The sequence below is a fragment of the Magnolia sinica genome, chromosome 14 (assembly GCF_029962835.1).
Source record: "Magnolia sinica isolate HGM2019 chromosome 14, MsV1, whole genome shotgun sequence".
Lineage (NCBI taxonomy): Eukaryota > Viridiplantae > Streptophyta > Magnoliopsida > Magnoliales > Magnoliaceae > Magnolia > Magnolia sinica.
Window position 1 is genome coordinate 80843404 of NC_080586.1, and position 14880 is coordinate 80858283.

At 37.8% G+C, this 14880-nt stretch overlaps 1 protein-coding gene and 1 pseudogene across 1 annotated transcript; both read right to left on the reverse strand.

Moving 5' to 3' along the window:
• Positions 1-3968: 3968 nt before the first annotated feature.
• Positions 3969-5712, reverse strand: LOC131224710 (B3 domain-containing transcription factor FUS3-like). Its single transcript, XM_058220016.1, has 4 exons — positions 5286-5712; positions 4915-4961; positions 4508-4584; positions 3969-4346 (listed from the first exon to the last, which is right to left on the reverse strand). Exons 1-4 carry the CDS (start codon positions 5333-5335, stop codon positions 4062-4064), a joined length of 459 nt encoding a protein of 152 aa, XP_058075999.1. The 5' UTR covers positions 5336-5712; the 3' UTR covers positions 3969-4061.
• Positions 5713-7512: 1800 nt separating this feature from the next.
• Positions 7513-8177, reverse strand: LOC131225068 (E3 ubiquitin ligase BIG BROTHER-related-like; annotated as a pseudogene).
• Between the last annotated feature and the right edge of the window lie 6703 nt (positions 8178-14880).

The window sequence follows — 14880 nt, forward strand, 5'->3', positions numbered from 1 at the left end:
AGAATACATTAAGGTTTTAGGTTATGTTTAGGTTATAGGTTAAAGGTTTAGGTTAAGGTATAAGTTTAGCTTTCGGTTTAGGTTATAAGCAATTGGTTTAGGGAATTGAGAATAGGTTAAGGTTTAGGTTTAGGAAATCGGGTTCGGGTTCGGGATCGGGTTTAGGTTAGGGAGTTGAGATTAGGATTAGGTATAGATTTAGTTTTAGGGATTTGAGAATACATTTAGGTTTTAGGTTTATGTTTAGGTTATAGGTTATAGGTTTAGGTTAAGGTATAAGTTTTGGTTTCGGTTTAGGTTATAAGCAATAGGTTTAGGAAATTGAGAATAGGTTAAGGTTTAGGTTTAGGAAATCGGGTTTGGGTTTAGGATCGGGTTTAGGTTTGGGTTATCAAGTTTAGGTTTAGGTTAGGGAGTTTAGATTAGGATTAGGTGTAGGTTTAAGTTTAGGGATTTGGGAATACATTAGGTTTTAGGTTTAGGTTTAGGTTATAGGTTATAGGTTTAGGTTTGGTTTTGGTTTTGATTTAGGTTATAGGTTATAGGTTTAGGTTAAGGTTTAGGGAAAGGTAATAGGTTTTAATTTAGGTTATAGATTATAGGTTTAGGTTTTAGGTTTAGGTTTAGGTTTTGATTTATGTTATAGGTTATAGGTTTAGTTTAAAATTTAGGTTTAGGTTATAGGTTTTGGTTTAGGTTATAGGTTTTGGTTATAGGTTATAGGTTTAGGTTTAGGTTTAAATTATGGGTTATAGGATTTGAGAATGCGTTCGGGTTTAGGATATATGTTTTGGTTTTAGTTATATGTTTTGATTTAGGTTTAGGTTATAGGTTTAGGTTTTAGGTTAAGGTTATAGGTTTAGGTTTAGGTTAAGGTTTATGTTTAGGTTTAGGTTTAGGTTATAGGTATAGGTTAAGGTTTAGGTTTAGGTTTAGGTTTAGGTTTAGGTTATAAGATATACATTTAGGGAATTGAGAATAGGTTAAGGTTAAGGTTTATGTTCGGGTTCGGGATTGGGTTTATGTTTGGGTTTTCAAGTTTAGGTATAGGTTTAGGTTAGGGAGTTAAGATTAGGATTAAGTGTAGGTTTAGGTTTAGGGATTTGAGAATACATTTAGATTTTAGTTTTAGGTTTAAGTTTTAGGTTTTAGGTTAAGGTTTAGGTTTAGGTTAAGGTTGAGGTTTAGGTTATAGGCTAAGGTTTTAGGTCATAGGTTTTGGTTTAGGTTAAGGGTATGGTCCCTGCAAATACAGATATAAACACGGCCATCCGACCAAATGGCCAGGCCCTTCCAATGCTGTCCATAAAAAATGGACAGCTTCATCATGGTCATAATAGCGGTTCCCTCTTTCCAGGGAACCCCGCTCTTCCGAATAGCTCCGACGCACATCCGGGTTTGCTCCATTAATTTCGATCAAATACATAAACACGGCATGTCCAAATGGCTAGGCCCCTCCAATGCTGTCCATAGGAAATGGACAGCTTCATCATGGTCATAACAGCGGTTCCCACCTTCCAGGGACCCCCGCTCAACATCCGGATAGCTCCGACACACATCCGGGTCTGCTCTATCAATTTCGAGTTAATACATAAACATGGGTTAGTCCAATGGTCACGCCTCTCCTATTTTGTCCTTATGAAATGGACAGCTTCATCATGGTCATAACAGCGGTTCCCACCTTCCAAGGACCCCCGCTCAACATCCGGATAGCTCCGACGCACATCCGGGTCTGCTCCATCAATTTCGATCTAATACATTTAAAAACAACATAATTGTATCTAAAAGCATTTGGATACCTGGGGAAGGCCTCCCATATTCGTATTGTTGGTTACTCATCCCTTTGTCTATAAGCCACAATCGACCAACACTTTCTATTGCTACCTGTACTCTGAAACCAACACAAATATAACTGGGAAACAATATAAGGAATAAAAAAAATGAATTTGCCTGTACACATCATTAAATGTTTCCCTATAAGGATGTGATATTATATCTTTGATAGCCACAACCTGTATGACACATCATTAAATGTTTCCCTATAATGCAACCTATATATAGATCCATGCAACCGATACATGGATCTATATATATCCGTAAAAATATGCACATGATTAGGTGTAGGTTATAGGTTATAGGTTATAGCTTTAGGGAATTGAGGATAAGTTAAGGTTTAGGTTTAGGAAATCGGGTTCGGGTTTAGGTTTGGGATCATGCATACATACATACATGCATACAAACATGCGTGATGATCCATCCATCCAGTCTTCCATCCATGCATGCATACATACATACATATACACATACATAAATCCATCCATGCATGTATGCATGCATACACACATGCATAATATGTCCATCCATGCATGCATGCATACGTTTCATCCATCCATGTGTGCATGCATATATATACACACATACATACATGTGTTTTATCATAAAACCATGCATGATGCATCTATACAAAAAAAAATCAAATGAAATCAAAAAAATCAAGTGAGTTTGCCTTGCACTTTAAACTTTCACTAAGATCATAGAGTATCAACACATGTTATATGTAAGTGTTTATGAAATTGGATAGCAGAAGAAGATATAAGAGGAAGCCCAATTTCTCTAACAGTTCCCAATTGTCCAAACAAAAAGGGAAAAAAGAGAGAATGAAAAAAAAAAAACTTGTGGGCCTGTGAACGTTTCAATGGTGGGTGTTCACCCCCACTGTTTCCTGTTGAATCTGGCCTCATTTTTTGCCTCACGGCAAAAGGGATGGGGTGGATTTCTCACAGACAGCACAAAGCGACCTTGTTCACAGGCAATTGACGGACCAGATTTCCATTAGCGCCGAACAATGGACACTTTTTCTAGCGATACAGTCTTTTTCATTCAATTATGGTAGGATACACTCGGTAGGTTATCACAACAAAGAGAACTGATTCAGCACCACGCCATGTAAGTATACTCTTAATTAGACTAAAGCTCTGTTTGGCCGGCTGGATTAGATGGGCTTAGGTGGGATGGAATTGCATCTTGTCCTGTGCCAATTCCACTCCATGTTTGGGAAGAGTGGAAAAGCTTGAAAGTAGGCTAGATGGATTCGTATCGATCCCGTACTAATATCACTCAATGTTAGCACGGTGAATTGACGGTCGCCGATGTGGGGCACCAAGTCGCTTAGCTTGTTTTCATTTTAACGGTGTAAAGCAATTTTGCACGGTGATTGTTGATCCTGTCATTTTGATTTCTCACTTTCTGACTTCAAAACAGCCATATCAGAATTTATGATCTCAGGCCATATTAAACCCTAACTCAATTGACTTTCAAACAGGACCAATTTCATGTTGTCCTTACACCTTTTGATTATCCAAGAGGCGAACCAAAAATAAAATAAAATTAATAAATTAAAACTTGTTTCACTAGTCACAACTACTTTAACAGTAACAACTAAATAATAAAAACCTACATCCCATAGGCTTCGGTCTAAATATGGCATGAGACCCTTGATCTAATCAAACCATTGATTTAGATCCAAATCTGAACCAGATCTTCAATCAGGCCAATCTAGATGGGTGGATGGTCAAGATCCTTGATCAGCCAACTTGTATGGCCCACACCATCCTTTGACCAATAGCGCATGGCCCTTAAATGCATCAAAAAGCTTCCTCAAATTAAAGAGAAAATTGTCAATGAAGATGATCTCCATTCCTTGTAGATTTTATGTATGGATTTCTCCTTACATTTCTGTTAAGATGGACCACTCATACAATGATTTTGGATCCAGTTGAGGTAGCATGAGCTCCTAGACTCCACATTGCTGGTCGTATGATTTCATGATAGGCTTGTTTATATTTTCCAGCAATGCATTTTCCTTCCATGAGACTTTCCTAGTCATAGAGTGTTTCAATTTCTACTTGTACCATCATTTCTATAATCCATCAAATCCCACAGATATAAACAGACATGGAATGTTTCAGTGACTTAAAAGGTCCCCTTGAAAGAGAAGTTACAAAACAAGAAGGTAATATGTTCAGCAAGTGTTTTTAAAGATCATGGAAGAAAGGCTGGCTTCATGGGAAGTCATCAAGAGACAAGTTCTCGACAGACCCAAAGCTGGTCGTGGACTGAAGCCTTCCGTTCCAAAGATCTATCGGAAATTCCGATGAGAAGGCATCGTTGAGGAGGAACCCCATGCACATCTCATCTGTAACTGGAAGATTTACATGGAAGTAGCTTGATTTACTTACCCCCATGTTGGGCACCAGCTGATCATCGGCAGTGTTAGCATTGAATAAGCCATTCTTTGAAGAAGCAGGAGGTGCCTCCCGGTCTAAAGTCTTCTTTGCTCGAATAATCTGACAATTCAAAAACAAATTACTGTTAACCTATGTGGCTACTGGTCAGTAGTCGGAGGTGACTAAGCTGAATCAAACAGACTATCAGTTGAGGAAAGAGAGAGAGAGAGAGAGAGAGAGAGAGAGAGAGAGAGAGAGAGAGAGAGAGAGAGACGCATTACATATTTCTGTTTGTGGTCATCTCTGTATAACATGATGAAGTCTCCAAGTCGTATGCCATGTGATTTAACAAACTCTCCTGAAATAAATTCAGAAGAAAGAAATCTGCATGTTATAACAGTGATTGAACTGTAGATGACAATGATCTTTGCTTGCAAGGCAGATGTATGGTATTCAAAAACAGTAACACAACTGCATTACGGCCATTAGATAATGGTAATGTTGGGACCCATTGGGCGATACAGCGCTATAACACCCATTCCAAAAAAAAAAGGCCTGTAACAGGCCAATACGAAGCCACATAGATTTCCTTCCTTTAAAAGAAATATTGACCGTTACAGGGCTGTAACAGGCATAAGGCTGGCCAATACAGTTAGTTAGTTACCGTTATAGAATTCCTAGAGCTCACCAGTGTTCTCTAGGACATACATCCGACTCTTGTTGTTTGGCCAAAACCTGCATCAGAAAAGGGTATGAGCATCAAGCAAGAGCATATGCTGACAAGAAGAAACCCAACAAAATAAAGAAAGAGATTTGATGTCCACAAACACCTTGATCAGTATTAATACATCGTGAGTATCACATTCATTTTCCATTTTTAAATTGAAATAGTACATAAATTTACTAATTCAAATCCAGAAAAGAAAAATAGATGTATAAATTTGATCATGGTGGTTGTAGTAAATAGTGCCTCCCATCAAGAAAATGCACTTGCTTTTCCAAATTTGGTATGCACTTAATCTTGGTGGACAAAACAAATAGGAGGCAATGAACTCAAACCTGTACTTGAAGCTCCACACTTGCGAAGTGTCCATGTCATCCATACTCATCAAGATCCCTTCCCTCGAAGTAAGGATTGGGAGGTGGGCTTCAGCCCCCTTCTGAAATCCAATTTCATAATTGATCTCCCATTAAAGTTCCAAGATCACGCTTCTAGTCATGGAACAGAGGTGATAATAACAGACCAATAAAGGATCACACACAGGCATGCATGCACACACACACACATAACCACACATGCATGCAAACACTGACAGGCGCACATGCACACACACACAAATCTCTACATGTGAACATGCAAAGCTTAAAGTGAAAAAGATTGTGTGCACCAAGTGTTCACTGAGAATTGGTTTGCTCGCATCTCCTACCATCCTTAAATGGTGGGTGGGTACCTCAACACACATTTGAAATGGAATATTCATGTTGAATTTTTTATTTTTTTTAAAAAAAAAAAAAAAAAAAAGATTGAAGAACCACTCTAGCACAGGCAACCGCCCTTCTTTGAAGAAACTAATGACAGATTCATTTTCAAAGATGGTAGCTCATGCTTAATGAATGAATATCATATTCCTTATGCAGCAATATTTACAAAAATCTTATTAGAGTTGCTTGTTGTCACAAACCCTTGGCTAGGTAAAGTGTGCTATATAAAACCATCCTTGTAATAACCTTCTTCTTGGTTTTTGTACCCTTTTGCTGCTGGTATAAGTACCAGCTAATGTTAGCTACCCATACCAACAACTGTCAACTAATATTATTTCTAATCAAAGGATTCAAAGAGCCATGAAAAAGATTAAAGACATTAAGAAAAAGATGTTTTCAACTACTTTTATCAAGCCAGAGTGCCTCAATAGGGCCTTTCCTTTGCCTTTCAATACAGTGGAGATGGTTGAAATGAAAAAGAAAGAAAATAAATAAATAAAATCAAAACTCCAAACAATGAGATCTGAAAGGAAAACAGATCTAGGTGAACAACACTTGTCAAAGATCCAGGCCGTTCATCAAGAAGGGTGCATTGTAAAATAAAATACAGCAGCATACACTACGGATTCCAAAAAGAATATGTCAATGAAAAGCCATTCGATCAACATACTATAATGGAAGAAAACTCCAGCATACCCAACTCATCAAAAAATTAAAAAGAAAAAGAAAATTAATGAAAAATAATGATGAACATGTGAATCAAGTATTTAAGAGTGGAGGTCATTGAACCAACTCCTTTTCTACTCATTTGATTTTGCAATTTGGAGGACCCTAAAACTCTTTTGCATCAGCTTGTCCTAGCCAAAAACCATAGCTGTTATTCAAAATTGGCTTCTATAATGATAGAGGCCGGATGCTTTAGAAGAAATATCACCAAAGGGTGCTTTGAATAATCCAGTGGGCTATGTTGTCTGATGGAATTTGCAGTCATAAGACGTGAAGACTTTGAAAAGGGCTGCCAGAAGTGATAGATGATAGATGGAGTAGGATCTAAAGGAAACTTAAGTTTTCATAAAGAATCTGGTTCCCATGCATCTACCTCTCATATACCAATCTCCCATATAAGAATATACTCAGTTAATTAATACGCATGCACCAACATTGATCATGGACTAGTTGCAAATGAAAGGTTAGCAAATATGAGAAGCATATGAGAAATAGCTGCATGTTGAACACATTGAATATGCAAATTTTAGCATGATAAATTTATCATGGTCGATAACTTCAAATCACCCACACAATCAAAAGCTTATCTTAAGACCATAGCAGCTAGTAAATTCCTTTAATCTCATGCTGTCAATAAATTTTAGTTTTTTAAAATCGCTGTTTAGATAAAATTACATGCTCCATTCCATTGTTATTCATTCATCATTTTGATTAAAAAAATTGAGACCCATATTTTGAACTGCAATTGAACATAACAATTGGAAGTTGAAAGAGGCCCAAATATAACAATGATGATACTTTGAATTGAGTGGGCCCAAATAAATAGACCAGTCTCCACAAATTGCACAGATTGGATTATCCTACAGATCCAACTGGCGAGCTTTTCCCATGCTGTAATCCATTTAGAAGTCATCAGATAGGATAGATAAGACAACCCAATTGGTGATATCATCTACAGAGGCCCGACCACAGTAGAACCTATCCCACAAACGGTTCAGGTGCTAATGGTGTCCAATGCAAGTGCAGTTCAGCAGTCATGGAAATTCATGCCATGCAATCCAACCAGATTTTGTCTAATTTAAAATACCATAGTTCGAGTGAACTCACAATCATTGATGCCGGCAAGGGCCATCAAGGAAAAAACAACTTCTCGCTCCTCTGCATCTTGAAGGGCCCTCGCATATGCTCATCACTATCAAACGCTGACGGGTCGATCTCCACACCCAATTCATCCTCACTCGGGGCCCGTCCATGCACATCGAATGCATCTTCACCATCATCAATGCTCCCAGCATCATTCCCATCATCATTCGGATCATCACCAGCTTCATCTTCATAAACATAACCACCACTATCAGAACTTTCATAACCGCTTCCATCACCGCCATTCATTCTAAGCATCATATACGCCCTTTCCTGGCCCATAAGCAACAAAACCCAATCAACAAAAAATACAGAGAATGAAAGAAGGAGCTGATTCAAGAAAACCCAAACCCTAAACAGAATAACGGCGAACCTGTTCTTGAAGTGTACGGGCGAGGGCCAGATCGGCATCAACTTGGCTGAGGCTGGTGAAGGGCGCGCGGGAAGGCTGTCGAGAAGAGGGGATGGATTCGGGTTCCGGTTCGGACTCGGAGTTAGGGTTTTCTTCGTTGGGTTTGTTGCCATGGTTAGATTCTTTGGCGTTCTCCATGTAGATAAGAAAAGAGAGAAGAGAACCCTAAAGCTTGGATCAGAGAAAGAGATTGAAGGAGATGTGGGTTAGGGAACGGGGAGAGAGAGCGAGAGCGAGAGCGAGAGAGAGGGAGGGAGAGATTGGGATTTGGGGGTTTTTTTGGGCGCGGCTCTGTTTTTGAGCGCGCGCCCAAATTTAGGCCGTGATCAGGCCGGGCTCTGTGGGCCCTACCGTGATGCGTGTCAAACATCTACCCTATCAGTCAGATGCACCATCCCATGGTGGGCCCAGGGATTAAAAATCAAATCAATCTATTACTTGTGTGAGCCACACCACATACAAAAGTTGAGAGGGGTTACCCTCCATTAAAACATTCATAATTATTTTTTGGGCCCACTGAGATGTGATTCACAAATCCAGCCCATCCATTATGTGTGTGCCACTTGGATGAGGGGTCATATCAAGTTTCAAACGCATCCAAATTTCAGGTGGGGCCTACCAAGTGCTTTTATATGTTTTAGGCATGTCTTCACATGATTTTAGATGGTATGGCCCACTGGAGTTCCATATACGGCTGATTTTTGGGATATCCTGTAATTTAAAAGGGACCCATCAAATGCACGGTGTTGATGTTTGACACATGTCATGGTGGGGCCCACACAGCTTGACCTCATAGGGACGGCTTGGATTAAACACAAAGGTCAAGCTGTGTGGGCCCCATCATAACATGTGTCAAACATCAACACCATGCATTTGATGAAGCCCCTTTAAATTATGGGATATCCCAAAAATCAGCCGTATACGGAACTTAGGTGAGCCATACCATTTAAAATCATGTGAAGAAATGCCTAAAACATATAAAAGCACTTGGTGGGGCCCACCTGAAATTTTTATGCATTTGAAACTTGGTTTGACTCCTCATCCAAGTGGGACACACATAATGGATGGGCTAGATTTGTGAACCACATCTCGGTGGGCCTAACAAATGATTATGAATATTTTAATGGAGGGTAACTCCTCTTTTTGGGATAAGCCATGAAATGATCAGTAAAAATGGATGAACGGATAGGATGAAACACATACATCGACCACCGGCCATGGGGCCCACAGAGCATCATCCAACATGGTCATAATATCAAAAAAATATGAATGAAGGGAAAACACAAACATCAACTTAAATGTGGGTCACACCACATAATATAATGAAGATGTTTCCTTAGAATATTCATAATCATATATTGGGTTTGCCTAAATGTGATTCACATATCCAACCCACTCATTACGTGTGTCCCACTTGGATAAGAGGTCAAACCAATTTTCAACTGCATCCATGTCTGTATTAACTTATAAACAGGTTGGATCTCAAATAAACATCGCGGTGGGCCCTAAGAAGGTTTCAATAGTGGGTGTCACTATCCCACTCTTCTCTATGGTGGGTCCATTTGAACTTTGGATTTGCCCCATCAGTCAGATGCACCATTCCATGGTGGGCCACGACCTTAAAAATAATCATTTATTGGGCCCACCTAGATGTGGTTCATAGATCTAGCCCATTCATTATGTATGTCCCACTTGGATGAAACACATACATCATGATGGGACCCATAGAGCACCGACCAACATCCACCAAGTTTTGTGGGCCCCACTATGATGTATTTGTTATATCCACACCGTCCATCCATTTTGAGATATCATTTTACGTCATGAGCCAAAGAATGAGGCAGATAAAATCTGTAGTGGACCCCACCATAGAAATCTTAGGTGCACCACACCACATGAAATCAATAGTAATTGGATATCCATCATTAAAATCCTCCTAAGGCTTACTGTACTGTTTATTTGACATCCAATATGTTAATTAGGTCATACAGGGCCAGATGAAGGGAAAAAACAAAAATCAACTTGATCCAAAACTTTTATGGCCCCAAAATGGTATGACATCCAATATTGTACTATTTATATTTTTTTAGATGTCTTCACATAGTTTTAAATGGTAATCAACACCTGAGTTTCGTATACGTATGATTTTTGAGATATCTCATAAGCTAAAGGGGAGACATTAAATGCACGGTGTTGATGTTTGACACACATCATGATGGGCCCATTTTACATGTCTAGTCCATTCACTCTATTTTACTGATCATTACCCTCAATTTGACTAGTTACTCGCCTCAATCATACTTCTATGGCCCCCAAGAAATTTTAAATGGTAGAGGTTCAATCACACTATTTCCTGTGGTGTGGTCCACTTGAACTTTGGATATGCTTCCCTTTTGTTCTTTAGACCTCAAATTATCTGTTAACATGGATGAATGGAGTAGATAAAATAAATAAAAAATGGTGAATCCCACAGAGTTTACTCTAGTAAAGGTAACGAGTAACTCACTTAAATGTAGTGGAGAAAGGTTTCCTCAAAACATTCATAATCATATATTGGGCCTGCCTAAATGTGATTCACATATCCAACCCACTCATTATGTGTGTCCCACTTGGATGAGGGGTCAGACCAAGTTTCAACCGCATCCAAAAATCATGTGGGCCCCACCAAATGCTTTTATATTTTTTAGGATGTCTTCACATAGTTTTAAATGGTATGGCCCACTTGAGTTTCGTTTACGGATGATTTTTGAGATATCTCATAACCTAAAGGGGACACATCAAATCCACGGTGTTCATGTTCGACATACATCATGATGGGGCTGACAAAACTTACTCACATCAATTTTTAGGTTCTCACGAAGTCAATAAGTTGGGTCACGATTCTAACCAGAATATTTGGCCCATTTTACATGTCTCGTTCATTCACTCTATTTTACTGATCAATACTCTCAATTTGACTAGTTACTCGCCCCAATCATGCTACATATGAGAAAGATATTGGGTATACAAGATTGATCAACAATTTCAATGAAATTTGATTTAAACATCTGAAGTTATTTACTCTTCAATTTGAACTGATTATATTGTCCAAAAGCGATTAAAGGTTCAATTAGTGGATGTGCCTAATAATTTAGTAATTTTGTTTTTCACGAATAAATTTAACAATTTTTTTTCAAAATGTATATTTTTTTTACTCTTTCAACTAAATATCATTTTCATTATAAATAAATTTAACATTTTTTTTACAAAATTTAGTTTTCTTTTTTAAAATATATATTTTTTACAATTTGTCAATTTTTTCACAATTTTTTTAAATTTTTTTAATTTTCTTTTTCAAAATATCATTTTTTTAATCTCACTTTTGTTATCTAACATTTCAATTTTTCTTGTCAAAATACAAAATTTAGTTTTCTTTTTAAAAATATATTTTTTTTTACAATTTGTCAATTTTTTCACAAATTTATTTAATTTTAAAATTTTTTTTTTCAAAATATCATTTTTTAAATCTCACTTTTGCTATGTAACCTTTTAATTTTTCTTATCAAAATACAAAATCTAGTTTTTCTTTTTAAAAAATATATATTTTTTTACAATTTGTCAATTTTTTCACAATTTTGTTTAATTTTTTAATTTTTCTTTTTTAAAATATCATTTTTTAAATCTCACTTTTGTTATATAACTTTTTAATTTTTCTTGTAAAAATACAAAATCTAGTTTTCTTTAAAAAATTTTTTTTTTTTTTTTACAATTTATCAATTTTTTCACAATTTTGTTTAATTTTTTAATTTTCTTTTTCAAAATACCATTTTTTTAATCTTTTTTTTTTCAAAATTATCAACATTATTTAAAGTTCTTAATTTTTTTTTCAAAATCTAGATTTTTATAAAATTACAGTTTTTTTTCAAAATTTAAAATTTCCTTAAACATTCTTAATTATTTTTCTAAGCTTTTCAACTAATTTTTTTTTTCAAAATTCATAATTTTTTTGAGCTCCTTAAAATTTGACCTGAGCATTAGAGACAGTCTTTGATAGGGCTATAAGACGGCTTAGGACCGTCTTTGATAGAGACGGTCTTTGACCATCTCGAATAGAGACGGTTTACGACCGTCTCTAATAGAGACGGTCTTTCCCAGGACTATAAGACGGCTAAGAACCGTCTCTAATAGAGACGATCTTTGACAGTCTCAGATTACAAGTAAAAGACGGACAATGACCGTCTCAGATGGGCGCATATAAGACGGTCAAGGACCGTCTCTAATGCGGATGGCCAATGACCGTCTCAGATGACCCATAAAAGACGGTCAACGACCGTCTTAAATGATTTGTGGACGTTCTAATTTTTAAGACAATATTAAGGACGGTCAGGGGCCGTCTAAAAATTTAGAGACTATTTACGGCCATCTCTAAAGCGTCTTTAAACCAAGCAATTTTAGAGACGGTCCAGAACCGTCTCTAAATCTGTCATTTTTTTCCATTTTTCACGTAGTGGACTGTAATCCAAGGATCAGATTGTATGACTTTCTTAGTGTCACTTGAACAGTGGGTGGGATTGCATGGATGGTCTGGGTTGATTCATTTGATTAGAAGTGACCAGCTGAAGCTGGTGGCATTGTAACTTCAAAACTAGGGAAAGTAGATTGCGTACCGAGTAAACTCTGTGGGCCTACCCTGATTGTGTATTTTATCCACTACGTCTATCCATTTTACTAGATAATTTTAGGGCTTGAGTCCAAAAATAAAGCATATCTAAAGCTCATGTGGATCACACCACAAGAAGCAATTTGATTTGAACATCTACCGTTGAAAAATTCTTGGGGGCCACGGAAGTATTGGATCAAGCTGATATTTGTGTTTTTCCTTTATTCATGTCTGCGTGATCCTATGAATAGGTTGGATGACAAATAAACATAACTGTGGGCCCTAAGAAGGTTTCAACCTCGAAATTATTATTCCCACTATTTACTTGCGGTTGTGGTCCACTTGAGCTTTGGATATACTTCAATTTTAGGCCCAATCTTAAAATGAGCTGGAAAAATGGATGGACAGCAGGGATAAAACACAAACATTCATGGTGGGCCCAACATAGTTTACTAAGTATGATAAAGCCCTACTGAGTTACTCAGTACTCAATCCCATTTCAAAAATAAGAGTGTTTTTGTTTGTATTTTCATTTAGAGATTATCATCACAATAACGAGAAATGCATATGAAAGATCTAGGATGGTCAACAGTGAGGTTCACTCGAAGATGTGTTGTAGCCAAAAATCAAGTTGTTTCAGGCCCACCCATCAGGTGGGCCACACATGCGCCATGACTGTAAACTGCTGGCTACATTTTCCTATCCGTTTGACGTTCTATTCATATTTGGCTCAACGGATGAGTGAACCGTCGGGATTGTATGCTGAATAACACTCACCTTCGAGCCTGCTTGATGAGTGGCCAAGCCATTCAACCTGAAATGATTCATTAGTTCTCGGAGGCATGGCAAATAGAGTGGGGTTGGGTGAAGCATCCAGCCAATATCCACATACTACACTGCAGCCCAGCCCATGAGCTAAGTAATTTCTCTCTGGCCTGGCCAGGCACATAAGTGAGACACTCAGCCCAACCATGTAAAAATACTATACTTTAATGTGGACCATCCATTCGTGTGGGCCTTCCCTTCAAAGTGGCAGTCTAGCATGCTGGCTTACTTTGAATATGGGTCATTCATCATTACGAGCTGACTTTTAATGTGGACCGTCCATTATATGGGCATGTTTATTCATTTCATAATATTATTTTAGGGTACAGAACAATGTTTATTAGTCATACAACCTGTTCATAAGGTGACACTAATCAAATAGAGGGAAAACACAAAATATCAGCTTATCTAAAACTACTGTGGCCTTGGGAAGTTTTCAATTGTAGGCATGTGGTGTACTCCATGGAACTTTGGATATACTTCATGGTTTAAAATGACCTGGCAAAACAGATGAAGGGCAAGGATACAACACAAACATCACAATAGGCTGCACAGGTCCTGCCACAGTGGAGATCGGTGATGTTTTGGCATCTTATTGTAGGGTGTGCTACCAAAAAATTGGTAAAAATTTCAGATGAACCACACCACAGGAAATAGTGCTCATTGGACATCCATTTTTAAAAATTTTCTAAGGTCCATTGTAATGTTTATTGACCATCCAACCTGTTGATAAGATCCAACAGACTTGGATGAAAGGAAAATATAAATATCAGCTTGATCCAAAACTTTTGATGGCCACGAAAAGGTTTTTAATGGGCAATAGCCACTTTCCTGTGGTGTGGTCCATATGAAATTTGCATCTTCTTCATATTTGGGACCACACTATAAAATAATCTGTAAAAACAGATAGACGCAATGGATATATAATACATAAATCAAGGTGGGCCCTATAGTCACCCACATTGCCCGTTTTGGGTAGCAGCCAAGTCACACTCACCACCGGATCCTTACTCTTGCTCGGGTGGTAGATTCTTAGGAGTTTCAACACCTGGTCAAGGTTGAGTATCCATAGGTGGTGAAATCCCACTGGCGTGAGTGTGTGGGGGTGTGTGTGTGCGTGTGTTTAAAAAAAAAAGAAAAAAGAAAAAAAAGTCACACTCACCACCAACACCTCCACCATACTTGTGGATCCAACAGAGGCACACATGGAAGTTAGGCCATTTTGGTCCCATGAAAAATAAAAGGTCCAATTAGGTAGTCAGCGAGTTGTTTTAGGACACGGCTTTTTGGTGGATCCCTGTGCAGCCCACCTTGATCTGTGCGTCTTATATATATCCATGTTGTCCATCTCTTTCACCATTTTACTAAGCACACTTTTCTCTTCAAGTGTGGCCCAATTGAGGAGTAGAGCAGATGAAGGGTATAAA

Coding starts and splice junctions, on each gene's coding strand:
- LOC131224710 (XM_058220016.1), bottom strand. CDS start 5,335: ATGAGTATGGATGACATGGACACTTCGCAAGTGTGGAGCTTCAAGTAC. Junction 4,962..5,285: donor GTGTGGAGCTTCAAGTACAG/GTTTGAGTTCAT, acceptor TTTCTGATGCAG/GTTTTGGCCAAACAACAAGA. Junction 4,585..4,914: donor GTATGTCCTAGAGAACACTG/GTGAGCTCTAGG, acceptor AATTTATTTCAG/GAGAGTTTGTTAAATCACAT.